The 25,824-nt window shown below is 41.4% G+C and overlaps 1 protein-coding gene across 1 annotated transcript; it reads left to right on the top strand.

Moving 5' to 3' along the window:
- The first annotated feature begins 18,083 nt into the window (after positions 1 to 18,083).
- CENPW (centromere protein W) lies at positions 18,084 to 24,936 on the top strand. The gene is made up of 3 exons (XM_054393177.1): positions 18,084 to 18,173; positions 23,154 to 23,267; positions 24,910 to 24,936. The coding sequence occupies exons 1-3, from the start codon at positions 18,084 to 18,086 to the stop codon at positions 24,934 to 24,936; spliced, it is 231 nt and encodes a 76-aa protein (XP_054249152.1).
- The last annotated feature ends 888 nt before the right edge of the window (positions 24,937 to 25,824 follow it).

Raw genomic sequence — 25,824 nt, 5'->3', positions numbered from 1 at the left:
AAGGCTGCTCTAAGGTCTCCCTGGAGCCTTCTCTTCTCCAGGTTGAACAGCCCCTACTCTCCCAGCCTGCCCCCACAGGGGAGGTGCTCCAGCTCACTGGTCATCCTGGTGGCCTCCTCTGAACCGTCTCCAACAGTTCCATGTCCTTCTTGCATTGGGGGCACCAGAGTTGTGCACAGTACTCCAGATAGGGTCTCACAAGGGCAGAGTAGAAGGGGAGAATCACTTCCCTCATCCTGTTCTTACCCTATACATTTGAATTTTGCCCCATGTAGATCTTCCCAGCAATCTACAGGGTCTGTACTGAGGAGGGCAAACTGCTGTGTTATCTCCAAGAGCACCAGAATGTGTTCTCCATTGCCTTAGGTAACATCACCTGACAAATTCATTGCAGGCACTTCCAAAGGCATTGTGTGAGTGGACTTATCTGTGCTTTAACCAGCAAAAACTGAGATTTTTTTTTTGTTTGTTTTTTTGTTTTTTGTTTTTTTTTTTTAGCCTGGATGCTTGCTACCTAGCAAATACCTCTGACCAAATGTAAGCCCTGATCCAGCAAGGCACTTAGGCACATACTTAAATACCCACATGAATAAAGTCAGCCACGTTTTTAAGTGTCTTGATTGAATCTGGGCCATACAGAAGCTGAACACATCAAGCAACTACCCACATCAAGTTCCCATAAAAGAAAATTGATTTCCAGAGTGTATTCCCTCTGGCTGTTAACACTGAAGAAGAGTGAGTGATAAAATTTCTCTTGCTTCTTCTTCTTGGATAGAGGTTGTGCATGTACTTGCTTCCACTGGAATATTTTCTCGCTGGTATTAAAAAGTGATTTATGAATTTTGGGAAGTAGACCAGATAATGTGAAATAAAGATCCATGGGTTTTTTGTGTTATTTAGTCACAGAATCATAGAATGGTAGGGGTTGGAAAGGACTTCTGGAGATTATTGAGCCCAACCCCCTGCCAAGGCAGGAGCACCTTGCCCCTGAACCTTTCATGATATCAGAAATAGATAGGAAGAGCCTAATAAATGCATGAAATAGCCAAAAATTAGTAACAGGGAAGCCCATTGGACCTGGTTGAACTTTGTGGCATGTCTGTTCTTTAAGTGATTTTGCAGTCTGTGGGCTAGCCTTGCCTGTTATGAGTGGAGCCTACAGCTTCAGGAGTGAGGAAGCACTGCTCTGGAATACAGTGGTCAGCTAGCCAGGGTCTGGGATGTGTTTTGATGTGGGTTTTGTTGCCATTTTGAAAAATATCAGTGCACCACAGTTGCCTAATTTATCTCAGATGCTTCATGGATGCAATACAACAGACTCTATCTGTGGATCAACAATTTGTCATCCATTCAGAGATAAGTGGAACTTTGGACCACAACCCTTTAAATTTTTTTTAAGGTGACTAAAGTTCTCTCTTCAAGTACATTGAGTGCTATCTTGGGATTCAGCCCTTAGTTCCAGGGTATGAACACAGCAAAACTGCTGCCTTCACTGAGATGATTAATCACAGTGTGCTATAAAATAGTCTGGTGATGTTAAATTGTTAATTCAGAAAGCCCTCCAGCTGGAATCCATGATCAAATGCTGTTCAATGCAGATGATCAGAAGGATCAGCACTCTACACTTGCCAGACACAGACACAAAAAGTCATTTTGACTGCCAGCCATGAAGGAGTCAGAAGGGATCCTCAGAACATGAAGTTTTCTGGAGACTGATGCTGAAAGAAAACATTGTGCACAGCAGATGGAGAGAGGTGATTCTGACACTGCTCACCTTGAGTACTGTGCCCACCTCTGGGGCCTTCAACACAAAAAGGACATGAACCTGATGGAGGGGGTCCAGAGGAGGGTCATGAAGGTGATCAGAGAGTTAGAGCCTCCCTTATGGGGACAGGATGAAAGAGTTGGGGTTGTTGAGCCTGGAAAAGAGAAGGCTCAGGGGAGACCTTAGAGAAGCCTTCTAGTACCTGAAGAGGACTACAGGAAAGCTGGGGATGGACTTTTTACAAAGGATTGTAGTGATAGGACGAGGGAGAATGGATTGAAACTAGAGCAGGGTAGATTTAGACTGGACATTAGGAAGAAGTTCTTTGCCATGAGGGTGGTGGCACACCTGTAACTCCATTGCCCATGGAGGCGGTGGAATGTCCTGGAGACATTCAAGGCCAGGTTTGCTGAGGCTCTGAGCTACCTGATCTAGTTGGGGATGTCCCTGCTTACTGCAATGGCGTTGGAATAGATGACCTCTAGATGTCCTTTCCAAGCCACTGCATTCTCTGATTCTATGATCAGGCTTTTAAAACCTTTTTTTTTTTGACTCAGCTTAGTCTGATCTACATTCATGCTCATCTTTAAAAGGGTATTCAGTCAACCCTGCTGCTAGAGCAGACACCACAGCTGTTCTAACACACTGTATGGGGCTCAGGGCAACCTCACTCTACAGCAGTGCACACAAACCTATGGTTATCAGGAACACAACAGCCTGGTTGTTGTTTAATCTGCATTATGATAGCCTATGGACTGGGCAATCATCACACTCTGCTCCAGCCAAACACAGGAGCATGGCAGCCCCTTCTTGAATCATCCAGTTAAAGCAATGATTTAATCACTGTGTTGAAAGCAGTGATGATAGCAAAAGAAAAATAGGCTTGTATGGTTTCTTATTTTATGCCATTTTTAATATATAACCCAGCCCTAAAAAGCTAAGAGACATTAATGACTCTGTGGATGGGATGATAGCTTGGTACCTCCAGGGCTTTGATAAGAAAGTGACTTTGTGGTTTATGTATGGCTGTAAACACCTGCCTGAGAGAGGGGTGAAATGATTTGGACTTTATAACCTGCAAGAAAACTTTTCCACACTCCTTCAGTGGAAGTCCTGTTGCTTGGGTCTCCTCTGGGTACCTCTAGAGTGGCCCAAGCTGTGTCTGTGCCTTCATACTCATCTCTGTGAACAAAGTCACTCTTCAATTACTCTTTCACCTGAATTTTCACTCTGGCAATTTACACAGAAGACAGTCAATCTCTTCAAACACCATAAGGAGCCAGGAGTATTTTCCTCCCTGGTAGCCAAGACAGACCTCATTCTTTACTTTCCTGGTCTTAAATCAAACGTGAAGAGCTTTATTTTGTGTCTCCTTATTGACTACTGGTCTAGGGAGGCCATTCCTCTGAGGGACTTTGTTTCTGTGTTGAGCCCTGGGAACTCTCACAGACTTTGAGAAACAGCAGCTTGGAAAACTGGACTACTGCAAGGCTGAGCAAGGACTTTGATCTCAGCTTGTCAAAGAGTGTTCATCTGTCTTATTAGGAAATCTGAGACCATTACCTCGTTTCCCATTTTTACAGTTGTGCAATGTTTCCTGAAGACCATTATTGGAGTCTTCCTCTGAGTGGTGAATTAAAAGGTAATGCAAAGGTAAGATTCATTTCACAATTCCCAACACAAGGGAAGATTTCTGGACATGAAAGGAACTGGCCTTACATTTTTTTTGGCTGGAGACTCCTGGAACCAGATGGTATAGATTTTGTACCTAAGCTTATTCAGCGTTTACTGCTGGCTGCTATATTAGTCCTGGCAGCTGCTTGGAAACCTCCTATCCCCCTGAAAATTAACACCTGGTTTCAGAAATACTGAAGTACAAGTGATGGAAAAACTATCTAGCTTCATAAAAAGGGAGGCCTTATTAAATGGAAATAATTTCTTTCTTTTTTCTTTTTTTTAGCCCAGAAGTAACTTCTCTTCTAGAAGAAGCAAAAGAGCAAATCTACCCAAAAGGCTTGAGGGGAGGAAAAAAAAAAAACAACTCTTAAAAATGAACAATTGAAAGTGTCTGTAAACACATTGGGATAAAGAAATATTACTGTGGTTGGTTTAAATGTTTGGAAACCCAACATGAGTTTAAACACTGCTGTTCAGACACAGGCATCCATCTCCCCAGATGGATCTGAAGAGCTACTTTGATGTTTTCAGTCCTGCTAACCCTTACATCACCTGTTTGTTATTAGGTTTGTCTGGAGGTGTTCGGATTTGGGTGTTTAGATTTAGGTATGCCTTAGAGTGGGGGATCTTAAAGTGAGGATCATGATTTCTGCCTCAGCTTTACTACAGTTTGGTGATGCCTAGATGTTTGTTTGTAAAAGTCTGCTAAGTGCTAAAGCCACCCATGGATGGATGGAGGGGAAGAAAAAGGACTAGATTGAAAAAAAAGGGTTGAAGCATCTTCAATTTCCCTTATTTTAGAAGGTATTAAGAACCAATTTCGTGTTTGGTTGTTTGGGGTTCTTTTAATGTTTTAAATTATTTTTTTATTTTGGGGTTGTATTTTGGTTTTGTTTGGGTTTTTTGATTTTTTTTTTTGGTGGGTTTTTGGTGGTTTGCATTTGTTTTTGTTTTTGGTTTGGTTTGGTTTGGGTTTTTTTGTTTTGGTTGTGGTTTTTAAATATAAACTTGGATCAGAACTACTCCCCTTTGGTTTCACAAAATAAGAAGATTCTACATATGTGAATTCTCTTTCCCTAAACCCTGCCTATGCTCCCAAGCCTGCTCAAACAGTGCCTCACACACCTCAAAGCAGCCCTCACAGTCAAGTGCAGTGAATGATGAGCTCATGCCTTGGAGACTACGAAGATTTACAGGCTCTTGCCTCTTAGGTGTTGTCCCCATTATATACTCCAGCATTTTTTTTCAGCTGGACCTGCATTTAGAATCATAGAATCATGGAATCAGTCAGGGTTGGAAGGGACCACAAGGCTCAGCCAGTTCCAACCCCCCTGCCATGGGCAGGGACACCTCACACTACAGCAGGCTGGCCAGAGCCTCATCCAGCCTGGCCTTAAACACCTCCAGGGATGGGACCTCAACCACCTCCCTGCACAACCCATTCCAGGCTCTCACCACTCTCATGGGGAAGAACTTCTTCCTCACGTCCAGCCTGAATCTCCCCACTTCCAGCTTTGTTCCATTCCCCCCAGTCCTGTCACTACCTGAGAGCCTAAAAAGGAGGGTGGATATGAGGCAAGGTAAGGTGTTCTTGGTGCATTAAGGGCAAGGGAACTTCTTCTTTTGTTCTTCTTTCTCCTTTTGTTCCCTTCCTTTCTCTTTTTTGCCTTCTGCCCATGATCAACTCTGTGCACCTCAGACTGTCTCTAGATAGAGATCTGTCAGTGCAGTACACACTCCTGCCACCTTTTTAGGCAGGTAGTAGAGGATTGTGACATTGTTCAGCTCCCCACACTGCTTTTTTTTTTTGAGTGTCAGGCAGTGGCTCAAGTTCACAGAACTTTCCACAGCTTCATTCTGAACGAATCACCCATTTGTGACTGGTAATTTGTGTCATTCAGGTAAGACCTCAGAGAGCTTAAATGCCACCATTAAATTTAGGGTGTCTGCAGTCTGCAAAATTTAATGTGGTGAAAATCATGTTTAAAACACACTTTCATGCTACAAATCAAGTTTTTAGATAACCTGGCAGGGGAAAAAAATATGCTTTTTAAAATTGCTTTTCCAGCTGTGCAACATGTCCTCCCTCTGAAGCAGGGGCTGGTGCCTGGCTCTGCATCTGCTCCCAGGAGAAGACACACACATTCCTCAGCTGCCTCTGGGCACAGTTTGACCAAAACATAGCTGAGCTGCACATGAGAGCAACAGAGAAGGTGGAGGGTGGTACAGTTGTGTATCACACACTTGCAAGAATGCCTTCCAGCACCCCTGTCCTTGCACTCCACCATGAGCTGTGTGTTCTGTTTTGGCTTCCATGTGTGAATGAGCATTAGTGCTCTGTCCAACTTTTTTCCTTGCCAAACATTTTACTGATCTCTGGAGTAAGCTGAGACAAACTCATGTAAGACATTGAGGATGGTTTACTTTCAACATTTTTGTTGTGCTTCCATTGGCAGTCAGTGGGAGAAGACATCTTGTAAAAGAGAAGCTGGATTTATTTACCATATCACACAGTGAAAATAGCAGTGAAATTTTGGGGTTGAAGGCTGCATTCCCCACCTCCTAGAGGCATGCCCCAGCAGAGACATTTCCACTCTGCCTGTTGAAATATTGTTGCTGTAGCACACAGAGTATGATTCAGGGCTAGAAAGAAAAAGCACAACCAGCTGACCTTGAAGGTCAATCAGTGGTAAGGACATTCCTCAAGCACAGAGGAGATCCACGTTCTGGACACTGGTCCTGGCTAGTTGGAGCACAGAATAAAGCTCAGCTACAGTCGTGATGTGGACACTCAATGCCATGGTTGAGTTGATTAGATGGTGTTGGGTGATAGGTTGGACTGGATGATCTTGAAGGTCTTTTCCAACCTGGTTAATTCTGTGATTCTGTGGACAAGCCTCCTTGTTGAGTCTGACCATTCTGCTTTTCTAATTTGGACATGCAACTCCCTGCTTAGGACTTTGACTTCCAGCCCCCACAGACCAAGCGTTCTGCAGTCATTACTGCTTTACTCCATGGCTACAGATCCAGTACACTAAACCAGAGGAGGAACTGACACAAAGTCTGGCATGCAATAGCAGTGACTGCTCTGCAGGCAGAGCTCTGGCATGAAGGCAACAATCACTCTCCCAGCCAACCCCTGGACACAGCACAGAGGATAGTGTGTGGCAGCGTTTGTCCCCAAAGGTGAGGACTTACTAGATCATCCTGTACTTATGCAGAAGAGAACGTAGCCATAGGGTACAGAAGATGGAGCATGTCTCTTGCTCCCAGATCCAAGACTAGGCCTAACATTAGGACACTGAAGTGCTGAAGGGTGTCCAGAGAAGGGCAACAAAGCTGGTGAAGGGTCTAGAGAACAGGGCTGGTGAGGAGCAGCTGAGGGAACTGGGGGTGTTTAGCCTGGAGAAGAGGAGGCTGAGGGGAGACCTCATTGCTCTCTACAACTCCCTGAGAGGAGGTTGGAGCCAGGTGGGTACTGGTCTATCCTGTAATTCATGATAGGATGAGAGGAAATGGCCTCAAGTTGCACCAGGGGAAGTTTAGGTTGGAGATTAGGAGAAATTGCTTTGCTGCAAGAGTGGTCAGGGGGTGGAGCAGGCTACCCAGGGAGGTGGTGGAGTCCCCATCCCTGGAAGTGCTCAAAAAATGTGTAGAGAGGGCACTTTAGGACATGGTTTAGTGGGCATGGGGGTGTTGGGTTGAGAGTTGGACTTAAAGATTTTAGAAGGCTTTTCCAACCAAAACAATTCTACGATGACACTCAGAGGTGCAGCCTGAGCCTACAAGATCAAAAATAGAATAAAATTAAGTTAAATGAAATGAAATGAAATAAAATGAAATGAAATAAAATGAAATGAAATGAAATAAAACAAAACAAAATAAAATGAAATAAAATGAAATGAAATAAAACAAAACAAAATAAACCAAAATAAAACTAAATGAAATGAAATGAAATAAAACAAAACAAAATAAAACAAAACAAAATAAAACAAAATGAAATGAAATGAAATGAAATGAAATAAAACAAAACAAAATAAAACAAAACAAAATAAACCAAAATGAAATGAAATGAAATGAAATGAAATAAAACAAAACAAAATAAAACAAAACAAAATAAAATGAAATAAAATGAAATGAAATGAAATGAAATAAAATAAAATAAAATGAAATTAAATTAAATGAAATAAAACAAAACAAAACAAAATGAAATAAAACAAAATAAAATAAAATAAAATAAAATAAAATAAAATAAAATAAAATAAAATAAAATAGATAACTATTTCAAATCGTTCTCTGTGCTGGGAATCCAAAACAAAAGCAGCAGGTCTGTGAACTGTGCATCAAGACACTGATGCCTGCGAGTTCTTTACCCAAACAGACACATTTCAGGCCCATATTTAAGTCAGCAGCCTCATAGCTAAGCCCAAAAGAAGATTTGTCACCCAGACAGGGAATTCAGAAGTGTGAGAAACGTGGCAGAAGGCAGCTGTGACATTTGTTTGGGAAACAAAACCCGATCCGCTTCCGTGCAAAAGAAAAAGAAATTAAAATTAAAAAAATAAAAATAAAATAGTGATGGGGGAAAGTAATTAAAGTGCAATCCTGGTAATGATTGAAATCACTGCGAGTTCTGGGTTCAGAAGGCACTCAAATTGGATTAATCTGCTCGAAATCTAATGTTACAAAGAAGCATTTAAAGGCAATGCATTTCTGAACATATGTTCCACGGCAGAATTCTGTTTAATCTTCAGAGGCCTCTCTGAGGGCTCTCTAAATTTAATCCCAGACAAACTGGCAAACTTTGGCGTGACTAAAGAATGCCAAAGAAAGCCTAGAAAAGGGGATTGTTGGGCTGAGAGTTCCTCACTGTCTCCAGCTGCTTTGTCCCACCCTGGGATCGTAAAGATGTCATAAATTCAGCTTAATTGGAGAGTTAAACTTGAGGGTTACAGCTGCTTTGCTTACTTGCAGCGCTGCAAAAGGGCTGAGCAGAGTGATCAGGATGGGCTGAATGACAAAAACACTGGGAACCCCCCCAAAAGAACTGCATCTAGCCCAGCTTCCATACTCTTGTAGATGCTTATTGGTTTGCTTTTCTTCTCTTTCTCCTGATGGCTCTCTTCCAGGACACTTTGCACGTAAGGGCAGACCCAGAGATACCACTGCAGAGAAACACAGAATGGCTTAGGTTGGCTTAGGTTGGAACAGAGCTTAGAGATCATCTGCTCCAATCCCCCTGCCATGGGCAGGGATGCCTCTCAACTAGACTTGGTTGCTTGAGGCCTCATCCAACCTGGTCCTGAAAAGTTCCAAGGAGGGGGCATCCTCCACCTCTCTGGGCAACCTGTTCCAGACTCTCACCACCCTCCTACTGAAGAACTTCTTCCCAAGATCCAGTCTACACCTAATCTCCCTCATTTTAAAACCATTCCCCTTTGTCCTATTGCTAGACATCCTTATGAAAAATCCCTCTGTAGCCTTCCTGTAGGATCTTTTCAGGTATCAGAAGGCAGCTCTAAGGTGTCCCCAGTCTTTTCTCCAGGCTGAACACCCCCAGCTTCCTCAGACCATCTTCATAACAAAGCTGCTCCAGCCCTTGGATCATTTTTGTAGCCCTCCTCTGAATTCTTTCCAACACTTCTATATTCTTCTTATGGCAGGGACACCAGAACATCATCAGATAAAAGTGGGAAGAATGCTAGAGAGGTGCAAATTCATCTTTCAAACCAGCAAATACCTTCAGACCAGTTTAGAAAACACACAGTAAAAATAAACAATCAGAAATCCTGGTATCAAGCATAACTTTTATTCACTCTACATGGCAGGGCAGCATTCAATAATAATGTATTTGCATGCGAAAAAAGAAGAGGCAAATTTGGAAAAGCACAAACTTGCCACCACTGCAGACAAAAAGCTGCCTCTGAAGAGCAATTTTGTTTTTCTTCTGCCTCATTTAATGGCAGCACTGAGTAGTGGTTTGTATGGGGGCACAGTGCCATCAGTGATGGTAACTAGCAGCAGTTTGGGGCTATTAACTTGCTTCAAGAGAACTGCTCCAGGTGGTGCATCACTGATGATATTAAGAAGCCACAGATCACAACCAGGTGAAGGTACTTAAAAAAACCATCACAGCAACTTCATTTGCTATGAGAGCATCACTTTACAGTGGAAAAAACAAGCTTAACCTTTGCTAGGTAGTCTAAAGACAAGATGCCTGTCTGCAATACCTGGGATGAAGGTGAGAGACCTCAGAGCCGAATTCTGTTTCCTAGGTGTGTCAGCCAGCATTAGAGTCTGCTCTTTCCAAAAAGTCTTCCATGGGGGTTCTGATTCACTCTGTGTTTTCATGGGATTAGTTTTGCTATAACTGTAAATGGGCTGATGCAAGAGAGGTGACTTTCAGTTCAAAAAAGACTTTTTTCTTGGCTTTGAGGCAGTGAAGTTACATTAGGTAAGCTCAGGTAGGGAGCCTCATGCTGTCTAGAGGCACCTCCATGTATCAAGGCACTTCTGCTAGCCACTGTGCTTCCATGTACGCTTCAACAACAGGCTTACACAGCACTTTAGGGTAGATGAAGACAACTCTTTATGGCTTCTCCTCTCTACAGACAGCCTTCTATTAAGGCTACAATGGTTTCTCACAGCAGAGAGCAGTATCTTGCCTCCCTGCAGGGCTGCAGCTACAGCTGCTCTCTTTTAGTTTTATTAACCTGAAGCGTTACACTCTTGCTATTTTCCTTTGTGTCAAGGACTGTTTGAAGAAAAGTGTGTTTGTTCTGCCGGGAAAGAAAAAGATTGTATCAGCACTTGTTTATTTACAAAATTGTGGTCAAAGTTACAACTGACTTCAGCAATCCTCACCGGTGTTGTTTTACACTCAAAGCAGCAGATATTGTATCTTTCACTCTGTAAACTCCCACTGCCATTAAAGCACATTTGGAACTGCAAACCTTAGCGTCCCCAGAAGGCAAAATAATTCTCAGCTAATAAAAGGGTTTTTAGCTTAATGGATAATTAATATTTGAAACCTCTTTCTATATACTTAGAGCAAGATATATGTATATATATAAACCCAACCCCCAAAAGCTACATTTGTAAGAATAAAATTTGCAGTTAAGTAGCTGCAAAAGAAAAGGCTTTAGTGATTGCTATGCTTCACCATATCCACTGAAGGATTTCTGCTGTAATTAAAAAAAAAAAAAAAAAAAAAAAAAGCTACTGATTCACAATGCAATCTGGAATAGATTCAGAGGGCATTTTGCTTATTGTTGTTGTTTTTAAAAAGAAAAAAAAAAGGTGTTTGCAGATGGGAAGAGAGTCAGAGTGGGGAAGATTTCTGTGCACTCCAAAGGAACGCAAGCTTCGCCGTCAGGACAGAAAGTGACGAGTAACTCTGTCGTTCTCTGGAGTGTTTGTTCTTCACTAACACAGAACTGACAGGGAAATTTTTCAATCACTGTCTTCCTGAGGAAAAAATAGATAGTTGAACTCCATGCATCCCGCTTCTGACAGTTTGTATTGGGCCATTAATTTCCCCACGCAGTTGGGAAACCCAAGGATTTTACGCCGGCTTGCTCGAGAAGGTGGATCACCGAGGAACCATTTGTGGCAAAGTCTTCAGCATAAATTATCCTACTCCATTCCCAGAGTGCTCTATGTTCCTTTTGGCAGTTAGCAAAACCTCTTTACTTCTGAATATCTGAGTGAAAAAAAAAATATTCTGACTACATCCTACTCTGAATTATTCATATTTTATCTGAAATGTTATTTTTTTAACTCCCTGATTGGCTAGAATGGTTAAAAAAAATAAAGATTGTTTCATTTTCCCTTCTCCTGTCTTCTTGACTGCAGAGAATATATTCCAACTGTGTGCACCCAAGCCCACTCCTGCTGTGTTGTAGGTGTATTCCATACAATATTCCATTCAATATTTAAATTCTTAACCTACTTTAACTGCCGTTCTTCTTTTCTACCATGTTCATATGTAATAATAATGATGTTATGGCTTGGCTTCTGTCATATGAAATGAGATTTAAGTAATCAGCAACAAATTCACTTATTCTGATAACAAATCTGTCTGCCTCTGGTGGTTCTCTTTGGATTCTATTTGCTGTAATCATAGAATTGTCAGGGTTGGAAGGGACCCCAAGGATCATCCAGTTCCAACCCCCCTGCCATGGGCAGGGACACCTCACACTACAGCAGGTTGCTCACAGTCACATCCAGCCTGGCTGCAAAAACCTCCAGGGATGAGGCTTCCACCACCTCCATTATCATCAGGGGCATCAGGGAAAATCAGCTGGCAGGCAGGCATCCCATGGGTTATCACCTACAGTTCAATGATTAAAAAAACCCAACCCCAAAATTAACTGTATTTATGGCTTTGGCCTGAGATATACATGTATTCAGCTGTCAAATTTGCTTTAATGTTAACAAATATGCATATATATCATTAGGAGAGCTGAGGATGAGTCACAATCAGAAACAGCAGCAAAAGGAGAATTTTTTTTTTTGTTGGTTGGTTGGTTGGTTTTTTTGCTGCAGGGATCACTCCTTTTCCTCTGCAGGTAAGGAGGCTACTCTGTAGCACTTTATTCAGAATGTCAGAGCAGACAAAACTTAAAGGAAATCAGCAAAGAAGTAGGGGAAATACTGTTGCACATCAGCCTTCTAGGGGTTTCTTTCTGACTGAAGTAAAAAGGCAATTGGGAAAAAACTCATGGTCCTTGTGGGAGGTGAAAGCTAAGGTCTTTTCTAGTGAGGCTGAAAGCTGTTGCTATCCTTCAAGTGAAAAAACCAAGTGAAGCAAAATCCCTAGTCTTAATGATTTACTTTCCCTGATACAATTTAAAAGTTGGCAGTTAAGTAACACCTATTAATTTTCGAGTTCTCAGTTGATGGCCACCACAATTAAGCACTGTTACACTAATTATACCAGTTTCCAGGAAAGGAAGATCCCAGGGAATGTCAGTAAGTTTTGCACTCTTTGCATAAATACATATTTTGGGGGGGAGGCAAACAACCAGGATTTTTGAGAATATTGGTTAGGGTTGTAAAAGTTTCTCAGAGAAGGTGTTGTGGTGGTGGTTTTGTTTGTTTGTTTTTTTTTTGTTTGGCAGCTGTGCATTAGCTGCTCAGAGTAGAGGTTCCAGAAGATCCTCCTGGCTTGCAGAATGCATGACACCTGCAGAAGATAACATTGTTCCTTCAGGAGTTTGGGAGAGGAAATATGAGTGGCTTTAAATAGGTGTAGCAGATCCAGGAGCAAAATGCAAATATGGTCAAACTCAAACAAAAGTACTGAGAAAAGTTACATGAATGCAGACAAAATGGGTACCTGCAGTTAAATTATTTTTGGTGTGATTTCTTCATCTTTATGGATTTCATTGGCACACCTGAAACAAACAATTTTCTCTTACAGGATTAAATGAAGTATAGGAGATGTATCTCAAACTGATCCCGCATTAAATTACTCCAAAAGCAGTGAAACTGATACATTGGCAAGTGGATGAGGAATACCCCTGAAGACTGCTGAGCTGGGATTTCTCTGCCTGTACTTATGAAGGTAATCCCAACACAGTTACAACAGGCAGAAGGGATCTGGCTTGTGGAAATCAACTGCTTTTGGCCAGGCTCTTCACAGCCTGATATACAGAGACCTGATATACAGAATGTCCTGAAAAAAAAAAACCAGAGATGAAGCTTAAATTGTAAACCCTAAAATCAGCAAATAGTCTGACTTTCTAATACGATTTATGGTATTTTGCCATTTTTTATTTTTCACTGTTCAGCACTGGGCCTGAAAACAGAGAGAAATGGAACTAAATTAAAATTAAAAAAAAAAGAAAAAAGAAAAAGTAATTAAAAAAAATATTGTCTCCTAGAGACTTCTTTTCTTCATGAAAAAGTGAATACCAAGCACATCTTTGACCTTCTACCATTTACTGAGGCAATTAAATTATTGTCACTACATTAATAATAACAGCCACATGAGAAAAGCCTCTTGTTAAAATTGCTGTTTCCACCTTTCAAGTGAGAGGTTTGCTTATGTTCCACAGAGGAGAGAAAAACACACAATTTGCTCCTTTGTATTCTCTCTTTTCCTGTTCATCTACAAAAGTATTCAACCACACCTGAATTGCCCTGCATACAACAGGAAGAATATACAGATGTAACAGGAGAATCAATCTGTGGGCTCCAACCACTCTGATCAAGCCTATCAACTACATCAGAGAAGAGTTTACTTTTGCTGAATTGTTATGTTCTGCTTTAGAGATATCTCTTCATCACTGAAGAAAACATTAAAAGATTTGAGGCTCCTGACATTCACATCCAGGATAAGTTTCAAAGTCTTTCATCAACCACAGAAAGTATCAACAGCCTATACCTGACTAGAGAAGAAACGGAGGGCCCTTTGGCTTAGCAAGAAATCTCTAACAAGTGATTTCTAATTTCAAGATATGGAATTCTTGAGCATTCTTTGTGAAGGCTGACTCTAAAATGATGAATTGATGGAGAGCTGATAAAGAGTCTGAAGATAATGTGAAAATCCAGAAACAAAACAATTAAACTAATCGTTATGAAATACAGGCTGGGAGAACCAATTTAGCAAGATGGGATTAGAAAAGTTTCATGTCAAGGAAATGCCACTATTCAATTTAATTATTCAATATTGCCCTTGTTTCAGCTTCCAATGTATGAGAGAAGTGGGTAAAATTAGTCTTTAAATTCATCTCTTTCCATGCAGAAATGGAGGGGGAAAAGAATTACTGCTTTGCAGTTCAGCAGTGATGGCCCCGAGCTTGTCCTCTTTCTAGTCATTGAAATGTGTGGAACCATCTTCAAGAAACCCACAGAATCTGGAAGTAAAAGGGACAAAGCAGTGCCACTGAAATTCCCTTTACTCAAAAACACTGCACAGGTTGTCTTCTTGAAGAAAAGAACTGCTGAATTTTCCATGTTCTTCTCATCAGTACCAGATTTCACTCTAAGTAACAGAGCAGTATTGCTGGAAAACTGGGAAGATGCTGTGCTGCAGCTGATGCCACGAAACACATCCAGTTCACAAAATGGACTAATGTGCACTCAAAAACTTCAACAGCTAAAAAGTGAGAAATGGAAACTCCTGAACAATCTGTTTGAAAACTGCTTGTAGAAAAATGAATGCAAAACTCCTGCAGCTTTTGAACAGGCAAACAAGGCACAGAACTGCCTTAAAAAAAAAATATATATATATATATATATGTATACACAGTTCCACAAGCATGACAAAACAATTTCAACCCCACAAGAATTCATTTAAAATACCTTTTGCTTTATTCTCTCAGCTGTTTAAGTAATGATTCACAATAGCATTCAAACAGAACACTATGGATTCTATCAGAAAGAGTCATGCTCAAAAGCAGAAACAATGTGAGCTTGCAGTTCTCTACGATGCACTGTAAGAATGAATCTCTGTGTTAATGCAAATCATTTCAAGAGTTGGGATTTTAATGAAAATTAGTTAACCTCTACAGTCAGTTTTGTGGATTGTAATGCATAATGTGCAGCAAAATGACTGTCTCTTGTCTTACAGTATTCCTGCATTAAAATTAAACTACTCAAAAATCAGATCTACAGAAATAGTCACTGATAAAGGGATTCAAATACATATCGAAGGAGACATTTTAGCTTCACTGATAAAGAGATTAAAATACATATTGAAGGAGATGTTTTAGCTTCATTGGTAAAGAGATTATATATTGAAGGAGACATTTTAGCTTCACTGATCAAATATCTATTCAAGCAGACATTTTAGCTATTGAAGTTCATGTTCATTCACTAAATCAGAGCTCGAATTTAAAAGTTTTAGATTAGATCTCTGGTACCAATTGCTTGCAGTAACTAATGTCATCATTTTTTTTTTCCAATCCATAATAAAAAAAAGGAAATCTGGTAAATAAGTAGATTTCAGGCAGCACTTTAAATTATCATTTTCTGTGCCTAAACCCAAACAACAGTTCAGTAGAAAGGTAAAACTATTAGAACCAACAGAAGTCTAACAGTGTTAGACTCTGTGATGTTTTTATTCAGTCACTTTCTATATAGCAAGCCCATGACGAAAGATACAGTTACTTGCCTTGAGGCTCAGTGTCTGTCATTTCATGCAGATCACTGCACAGTTTCCAATTTCTGTGATGCACTTTCACAGTGGAGGTACTTTTGCAGCTCATACCGTTTGTGAAATGCTTGCCCATACCAGTTTGGCAGAGACGGTGTGAGATTGCAAGGCCCAGTTCTCAGCTCAAGCAAGGTCCAGTGGAGCTACTGATTTATCCCAGCTGTAGATTTCAATCTGCTGACAGGTTGAATTATTGCTGATCTCAATGCAAGTTTTTCTGTGTGTATATATATGGAGCATTACAGTATATGACCCTATGTAGCTCCTGAGTCATAGCCACTCAGTTAACTGAAAAACAAAATTTTACTTCCACCTATGCTGCTGAGCCATTACCTGTGATTATTATTAAATTGCAGGGAAAAAAAAAACCAACTCTTTTAGTGTTCTTTTCAGAAAACAAACAAACAAACAAAAATCCAAACAAACAAAATGTTAAGACTTTGAATTTAAGATCTGCATCACTGTTGACAATTAATGGCAAGTGACAGGCAAAACTAAAAGAACAAAGCATAGTTTCCAAATACCTGACAGAGTATGAAGCACGGGCAAATCTGAAATTCTCTCCTGCTGTCAGATATCCTACTCTATTTTGGCTGCTTTTTGTGCAGATCACAAAAATAACTAAAATACCAAATCACAGAGATTTAAGAACATACTTCAGCAAACAGATTCATATCTGGGGGCTGATCATTTTGAATATATGAAAAAAGATCTATTTCTCGTATTGATCTAACATTTAAGTTTGCAAGCATCCCATAGGCCAAAGAAAACAAGAAACTAATAAATATGCTGAAAAGCTCCATACCTCAGTATGAAATCCTGACCCCTTCTCCAACTAAGTACACACAGTCCAAATACACTGTGAGTGCCAAGCTGCAGGGGCCCCTCTGTGGGGAAACCTGTACTTCAGTCAGCAGCATCCCTCAGCCAGAACAGCAGTGGAGGGACAGATGCTAGAGAAAGGGCTACAAAGATATTAGGGGACTGGAACATCTCTCTTATGAGAAAAGACTTAGAGAATTGGGGCTTTTAGTCTGGGAAAGAGAAGACCAAGGGGGAAATCTGATCAATGCTGATCAATACTTAAAAGGTGAATGTCAGGAGGATGGGGCCAGGTTTTTTTCAGTGGTGCCCAGTGACAGAACAAGGGGCACTGGGCACAAACTTGAACATCAGAAGTTCCATTGAAACATGAGGAGGAACTTCTTTAAGGGTGACAGAACACTGGAAAAGGCTGCCCAGAGAGGTGGTGGAGTCTCTGTCCCTGGAGACATTCAAAATCCATCCAGATGTATTCCTGTGTGACCTTCTTTAGGTGAATCTTAGGGATGTTGGACTCAATGATCTCCACAGGTCCTTTCCAACCCTTAGCGTTCTGTCAAAGTATGGCACTTTGAAGTGCTGATTTCAGACCTAGTGGGTGTTTCTGTATACAACCAAGTCAGAATCAGAATCGTACTAATGTGGCATTTAACCTGGATTTCTGTGCAAAGCCTATCACTCCAGGCTCATTTTAGTGCAGGTTCGTGGTGCTGACCGATCCTGCAGCCCACCCAGCCTAGGCCATTCGGTGGCACATCTCCTGGCAGGGTCACACCAGGCAACGACGGAGAGAGCAAAGGTGGTGTACAACTCCCTCCACTGCTGCAGCAAACAAACTGTCACTCTTGGGAGATGACTGCCAACAGGCTCGCCTGAGGATCGTTTAGGCAGCACGGTGCCGGTGCCCCTGCCCTGTGCCACCTTTCGGGACACCGCTGCCTGGTTTGAAGGCTGAGTAAGGGCAGTCAGGGAGCTGCCGTCTCCGTACTTTTTCTTCTTGGTTAACCAAGGCCTGTGCGAAGACGGAGTAACTTGTCCAAGCTAGAAGGAAGTTTCAGTTCGCTTACGCGGGCGGGGGTTGCACACGAAGCTGCTTGCGGGCTAAGGACCGTGGCAGCGCTCACCGGGGGCCGGTTTGCAAGCCCGGCACCGACACCGGGAGCGCTCCTCACCCACGCCCGCCATGTCCGCCACGGAGACGGGGACTTTGGAGCCGGCAACCGCTGTCGTCGGGACGTGACCAGGCTCCGTCTGTCTGCAGGGGCTGGTGGAAGTGGGGGAAAGTTCGGGGAAGGGTCGGGCCAGGCTGGGCGCACCCGAAGGGCGTTCGGGAAACCCGCGGGGCTGATGCCGGCTCTGCCCGAAGCCGAGCACAGAAAAAGTGCCCCGGGCACGCAGGTGGCTCGGCACCTCCTTCCCTCCTCTCCGCTCATCCCGGCGGCTGCTCGGCCGCTCGGCTCTGCCGGAATGACAAGGGCTCCAGAAGCGGTTTCCAGGGGAACGCTCCCGCGGGGCTCGGGAACCGGAGGGAGCGGGGAGGGTGCACACGGGCCCGCGCTCCTGAGCGGCCGTTGGGAAGTGCGTCACGGCGGGAGCGCGCCTGCGCCAGGGCGGCGGATTCGAACGGCGGCTGCGGCGGCGGGCGGGAGCAGGAGGATGAAGCGCATGGCCTCTCGCAGCGCTTTGCGGAAAATCATCAAGAAGGAGAAGCCCCAGTTACGCCTGGCGGCGAACACCGACCTGCTGGTGAGGAAGGAGGGAAGGGACGGGATGGGTGCCGGGCGTGCGTCCTGAAGCAGAGTGAGGGCCTTTCCGCCCCGTTTCAGCCTTGGCCCCTTCTCCGGGCACGGTCCAGGGGACAGCGTCGGCTCCAAGCCGTTGGGACAGTGCGGGGTGCTCAAGGGATGAGTTCCCCAGCTCCGTAAGTCCTCCCTCGGGGGAACCTGGGGCTGTAGCTCCGGCCTGGGGCTGTTCAGCCTGGAGAAGAGCAGCCTGAGAGGTGATCTCATTAGTGCTGATCAATAGCTAAAGGGTGAGTGTCAGGAGGATGGAGCCAGACTCTTCACAGTGGTGCCCAGTGGCAGGACAAGGGGCAATAGACACAAACTGGAACTCATAACATAAACATAAAGAAAAAAAAAAAAGCTTCATTTTGAGGGTGCCGGAGTATTGGACTAGGAGAGTGGAATCTCTGTCTCTGAAGGCATTCCAAACTCACCTGGACGTGCTCCTGTGTGATTTACTCTGGGTGATCCTGCTCTGTAAGTGGCTTGGACTGGGTGATTCTCAGAGGTCCCTTCCACCCCTACCGTGCTGTGATTCTGTGACCAGGAGCAGTTGTGCTTTTGGCCATGGCAAGCAGCTGCAGCTATTCTGGTTGCCTAGGGGCAGATTTCCCTAATTAGGCATATTTGGTCTCCAAATGTATTATCGTTTGAAGGACATAGATGGTTGGTTCGCACTGGAGCGCTTTGAAGTTGCCGGAGGTAATGGGATGTCAGGCTGCTACTAATGGTATTTCTGCAGTGACCTTCAGGCAGAGAGGAGGCCAAGTTTGTGGGGAGATAGAGGACTGGTTGGTCTAATAAAATACTAATAAGTAGCGATTGCAGCTTTCTGCTTTGCTGGTGGCTACTGTATTGTAAATTTCTGACTGTGAGTTTGGGAATTCAGGGCCAGGCTGATGCATAAATATTGTGTCACTAGGCATAAACACTGCTGTTCCAAGAGAAGGTGAACTGAGGAGTAGGAATTTGGATTATGTGGCTGTAACATGTAGATATTTGTTGTTGGGGTAGAGCATTTTGACTACAAAGATGTTAATCAACTGAATTGTGACTAATGAGTTGCTAAACTGTTAAGGCAGCTTGAACAGTTGTGTTTTTGTAGGACATCTAAGTAATCTCTGTCCCAAACTAAGGAGTGGTGAATCTTGTGAGTAATTTAGTGAGAATGAGGTGCTGTGATCCTGTTCATGGTTTAAAAACACCTGCCATAAAGGTGTAGGGTTAAGAGACCCATAGCCAACCAGATTCAGAAAACTCAGGCCAGCAAAGCTGGCTTCATTCTGACCTGAAATAAGAGAGTTGTGGCATGAGAAGGGTTTGTCTAACCAAGAAATGACTGGACTGCAGCAAAGAAACCCAGCTTCAAGAGAGCTAGTAGTAGCTGTCTTGAAAAAAAAAAATCTATGTGTAAAAAAAAAAAAAATCTTTGACTTATCATGAGTGAATATGGTGACTACATGAGAGGATTTACATTTGAGTGTAAACTGTACATATTTTGGTCTAATTGGTTTAATAAAAATGTGATCCCTTACGATTGCTTTCACTATCTTTGGAGTATTTTGTGTACTTAAGGACCTGGTCCCTTGCTACTCATGCTCAGACCTACTCAAAGCTTAATCTAAGTAGTACGGTAGCTAATTGAATTTACACAAGCACTAGTAGTCGCTAGTTGGTTTGTGTTTCCATGGTCATGCTAATTTGGCTTCAAGGTAGCACAGCTATCTGAAAAGGGCTGAGTGGGACATGCCTCCAGATCTTGGCTATTGATTCCCAGCTCGTTCTTCACCCTGGCACTAGTGTTCCATGTGCTGCAAAGGCAATCAGTGAATTAGTGCCTAAAACTAATGAACCACAGGCTTAAAATATGACTGTGCAAATTTTGACACAAAGGATTTGATGAGAATGAGTTTTAATAATGTGGTGGAAGCTTAGATTCTGATGATGCCAAATTAAATGTTTTTTAATTAACATTAAAGGCTTGGCTGTTTTTCTTTCACCTTTTAAACAGGAATGTCCAGGGTTGGTGATTGTCCATGATGTTCTTCCACTAGCTATGTGGATAACAGCTCCTTATCTCTATGAATAAATGATCAAACCAGCTGGAGTTCTGCTTTATTTTTTTATTTTTTTAGAGGGAGGGTGAAGAGTTTCGTAGTTACATAAGTAACAGGTTTTGAGAGGATGTTTTTTAGTGTCTCTGTTACTCCCTTGAAAAATGATTAGGTTGCATATATAATTTATGTGGTAGCTGTCTTAAGATGAAGCCACAAGCGTTTTGAGCAGAGTGCTTTTGTTTTCTGCAGGGAGGTATGAGAATTGGCTAGGTCAGTTTCTGAGCTATCTTCTTTATGTTGAGCCTGCCGTGGTACTTAGTCCAGTGAGGAACTCTGCATGCTTAGCTTGTCACACAAGCAGGCTGTTCTCCTTTTCCTGTGCTTCAGGGATTGTTTTTCCTTGATAAACCAATGTCTTCTTACAAGACCGTTAAGGAAGGCATAAAAATTCAGACGATTTTGTTAGATATCTGCATGAAGTTTCTTCTTTGCTTATCAGATTCTTTTATCTCTTGGCAATTTGAAGCTTTGTCAGAACTCTCTTCCTAAGTGTTAACATTTTCTCTGGGCACAGTGTAGCTAACTAATTTTGTCAAACTCTCTCAAGACGCTGAGTTTTGAAGGAACGTGGTAATTTCTTTGAGTGAAGAGATAGGAGGTTTTTCCAGTTCTTTTAGATTTCAAGTATTTAATTACCTTTTTGGAAAAAACTGAAGTTCAGCTATTGCCCCCACAATGATCTGAGAAGAAAAACCTACAAACTTTGTTCTGTCTTGAATTTACAGAAGAAAAGTAGGAGCTCATCTGCTTTTTTTAATGCTAGAAGAACCAGGTTTGTATTTACATTGCAGAAAAAAACTTAAAACATTGCATTGAATTAACCTTTTTCCTTCAGTTTTGGCATAGGCTGATGACTAAATGCACACTGAAGGCAAAATATTGGTCTAAAAAATTGTTCTGAAGTTAGGGCAGCAAAAGAAAATGAAAGGGAGCTTGTCCCTGCTGTTCATGAGGTGTGCTGGAACAGGTATGTGGATGGTGCTCTGCAAGCAGCATTCAGAGTTTTTACATATTTCTTGAAACTTTACAACTTTCCTCTTCTGAGAGATAAGCATTCAGTTGTGGAAGGTGGTTTTCATGAGTCCTTCAAAACTGCTTGTAAATGTGATGCAGAAGGACAGTGATCTAATATGTATTAAAGCAGTGCTTTTAAATAAAGGGGATGTCCCAGTCATGGCATTCAGGCATTCTGCCTTTCCTTACCTGTTCTCAGTTGCCTTGAATAACCTGGAATATTTATTAGCATGTGTGCTCTCTTGTAGAAAGTTCTAATTGTAGTTAAATGACCATCTCTAAATCTATAGGAGTTCAAGGGAAGCTTCTTCACACACAACAATTCACTTGGAAAACAGAATAAATTTACGGTGATTCTGAGAGCAGATGCAGTTTTTAAAGGCAGTTTTGAAATTGCCTCTTTTGCCTCTAGGTATCTCAGCAAGAGGACTTGCATGTATGGAAGCTTTTCTTCTTCCTCCTTCTTCTCCCCCAAGTTGTTTCCAGAAATCTCCACTCCACATTGATAGGTCTAGTAATAAGAGTGCTAATGTTGAACACTTTTAGTGCCACTGCTTGATCGCGTTGGAGCTAATTTCTGTGTGAGTAGCTAGAGACTAGTTTAAAAACAGCTTTGATATTTTGCTAAAGGAATCTACAAGAAAATCTGCTTTTTCTGTATTTTTTGCTCCCAAACAATGCCAAATGTTATGCAAACTTAACTATTGCAGGCTGGCTTCATTTAGTTCAGGAGAATTAAAAAAAAAAAAAGAAAACAAAGCCTAAACTGCTTGTCATATGAACACTAAAATGCCTGTCCTCTAACAGATTCTTTGTGCTGCAAACCCACTGCTAAAGCATTTCCTATAAACTCTTAACTTGTCACTCTCCTTGTAGGCTTTGCAGATCAGGTATGGCAGGATAAGTTTATCACCTAATTCAGAGCAATGAAATTTGCCTGTATTTCAGTAATATTTTCCTGAGCTCTTGATTGAGAAATTATTTTTGTCCACTTCCCATAGGAAAGTTTGAAAGTTTGATTTACAAAAGCTTCAGTTGCCAGTGTTCAGGTTGGACTGTTCAAATGGTTCATGTAATGTTCACTAAGGGGTTTGTACTATGGGTCCCTTCTTACACAGGGGGGCTTGTGGCTGCCAGTTTTTGGTCTGGTTGGAACAGTTCCTTGCCTGCCGAAATTTTTGCTGCTTCGGTACTAGCAGAGCAGCGTTCTGCCGTGAACGGGATACTGCCCTACCGGTCCTTTTCATGCAAAAAGGTTAAATAAGTGATGAGCTGGGAAAAAGTGGATGGAGCCTCCTGACAGTGGAGAATTTCTGGTTCTGGAGAAATTAATGTCAATGCTTTTTTTCTGCTGGAAAAGGGCAGAAGTCCTTGAACTTGTCTGGGGGCCATTTGGTGATAAGGGAGGGATGAGTTTGCTGTTCGTTCAAAGTTTGGCTGCTGTGGTGGCTGAAAGCTCCCTCTTTACTAGTAAGCAAAAAGGGTTCTTATTCTCTGATAATGATGTTTACATTTTATTATAAAAAGCTGCTAATAAAAGTCAGATTTGATTTCTGTTAGATCTGCTGTTTGTATGGTCACTTCTAGAGCACTGTGATGATTTTAGTATACTACATTTAAACTATTTTTACAAGACTCTTTGGGAATTAAGTCTTGAACTTGTTCTCCTGAGAACACCTTTCTGGAACTTGAAAGCAGTCTAATTGGTGAATACACTGACTCAATGAACCCCTGAAAAAAAAATACTTTGCTTAAAACAGTTTGAGTCCTTGATTTTTTAATTCATTTTTTTTTCATTCCTTCTTTTAAAGGTACATTTGAGTTTCTTACTGTTTCTTCATCGTCTAGCAGAAGAAGCCAGGACAAATGCTTTTCTGAACAAAAGTAAAATAATTAAAACTGATCACGTTATAGCTGCAGCAAAGGTAATAAAGCCTTTTAAATATTTTGATTTTTGTTACATGTCAAATGTATTAGGACAGCATATACACAAGTTTTCTTTTTCAGTGTTGGTAGATTTTTTTTGTTTATCCAAAACCTGCAGAAATGTAATGTTCTTTAATCCATCATTGGCATAATTCACTGTTACTAAGACATCAGATTAACTCCCCTTGTCCTATTAAATACAATCCTTTTTTTTCTTGAGAGTCCATGTTTAAATTCATCATTTTAATATATGGGTAAGTCTACACAGTATTCTACCTAAAAGCATCCTAGGCTGAAAACCCAGGGAACAGAAGCATATTCCAAAGCTGGAGGATCATTATTTCAGATGATGCTTGCTGTCTTCAGGAATGGGAATGAAGCTTTATGGGGCAAGTGAGAGGTAGTTCAAAGAGTTTCAAATATCTTAGTTATTCAGTTCTTACCTGCTTTGTCTGAGAGGTGTTTGAAGTGGATTCTTGTGTGGGTGCTGCTGAGTTTGGCAAGGGAGGAACTAAGCAGGGGTTAAACGGTGGCTTGCTGTGTGGGTAGTTCAGCCTAACAAAGTGCTGTGTAAATGTCTGTGAAGGAGGACTCCTCTGCATTATAGAGCATGGTAAGTTTTGTGTATGCAAGGAAGGGAAAGAGAAAGTTGTTAGGCAGCTTTCTGTCTCCAGAAAGAATTAGTGTCCAAGCATGACTGAAATTTGTACTCTATAGCTCACTTTGCTCTCCTGATGTCTCTGCTTTACCCAAGTTTCATGAAGAAGCTCAGTCTCTAATTTGAGTTATCTGTTCAACCACCTGCTGATGCTGGGCAAATTGGAAGAACAAAACTCTCAGTGTTATCTGATACTGGGGTCCTGTGGCTTCTGTTTACCTTCAATATTTATTTTTTTTCCCCTCTGGTGAACTGTTTAGTTTGATACTTTCTATTACTATAGCAACAGAAATGCATACAGGATGTGTAGGGTAGCCAAGTGAATGTTACAGTTGGAATCGTGTGCATTTGTAATTTCTTTTTAACTGCAGTCTTAAAATTATTTGAACATTTTTGTGCTTCATTTATTATTATTTTTTTTTTTAAGATGAGAAGGGAAAACTGCCTGTATTTTAATAATAACACTTAAATGGTCCCACTTGGGCTTTGAAGTTCATTTTTCAACTTAAAACTCCGAACCATAAAATATCCTTCCAAGGGTCTGTGCGCTCTTGATATAGAAAGAAAAAAGGCATTGCAAACAAAAAATGAGCATAGGGACTGTATGTTATAAAATATTATTATTTTGGTTTTGTCTAGGCCTAGTGGGGTTAGAACTTCAAGGAATCTGCTGAGGGCTTGAGAGTAATATTCCATTTTAAAAAACAGCCTTTTATGTTACAGAATACTTGGTTATGAATCTGCTTATTAGAAAACAGACAAACCAAACAGCTTTCTGATAGGACATTTTTTCTGGATGTTTTTGCTTTATTTCTAATATTTCCCCTAGGCTTTTACCCTGGTGACTCTGCTTTCGGGAAAAAGATGATTTGGCTAGATGAACCTTTGGTCTGAGTAGCTTCGCATTTTGGATCTCTTCCTGCCGCCTGGATTGATAAAAGCAGTGATAACCATGTTTTTTTTTTTTTTTTCTCTTCTTGCAGGTTACTTTAAAGAAAAGCAGAGGCTAGAAAACAGACCACTGGAATTTCAAAACATGTTTTGCTGTATTTTCATGCTAACATCAGTTCCTGTGAGCCAGCTTTTGCTCGTGTGGAAGTATTTAGTTTCATCAACGTCTGTCTCCTTATTGTTCCTGTCTCTTACTCTTTAAAAACCCTGAATTGAGAATCTTACCGTCTATATTTTTATACACTTCGTGCATCATTTAAAAATATCTGTCAGTTGTCATTTAAGACTGTTGATTACCTAATTTCTTCCATAATAATGGAGGAATGCCTGTACCACAGTCACTCTTCAGGTATGATGTGGCATTTATTATCAGAAGTGTGAATCTTTTAAAGGAGAACAGAAAAAAAAAAAGTAGATTTAGTAAAATCAGCACTTAGACGGTGTACAATTCAAACCAGATTTATGAATTTAAAGTCTTGACTTTCAAAACAATTGCTGTAGAAACCACTGCATTACATATCTGAGGTTCAATTTATTTATACATGTCTTAATATTTTGAAATAACTTTGAAAAGTAAGGTAAAACGTCTGTGTTCTGGGAAAAGAATACACATTTTGTGTTTCTAAGGCATGCTTTGAGCTGCTAAGCTGACCTGTTGTTTGATGTGGCATGGGAGACAAGCTGGTGGTCTCTAATTCAGTTGGTGTGGACAGATGCATGTTATGGAAAAGAAAATGATCTGGCACAGCTGATGTTTTTGAACTAAGATCCTGTACAAATGGTGAAGATAAGTTGGCACAAGTGCCAAGCTACTTCTTCCTCCCTCTTGAGTGTCATCCTAATCTGGCAGAAGTCTGGAAATCTACATTATATGAAAATATTTTCTTAAACTAAAATCTTATTCTAGTCATAACCTGGTCTTTTTAACTGTTGCTCAACACTTTGCT

This window comes from Indicator indicator, chromosome 27 (genome assembly GCF_027791375.1).
Source record: "Indicator indicator isolate 239-I01 chromosome 27, UM_Iind_1.1, whole genome shotgun sequence".
NCBI classification, from domain to species: domain Eukaryota; kingdom Metazoa; phylum Chordata; class Aves; order Piciformes; family Indicatoridae; genus Indicator; species Indicator indicator.
The sequence above is the reverse complement of the archived record's forward strand: the minus strand, read 5'-3'. Positions and strand labels throughout refer to the sequence as shown.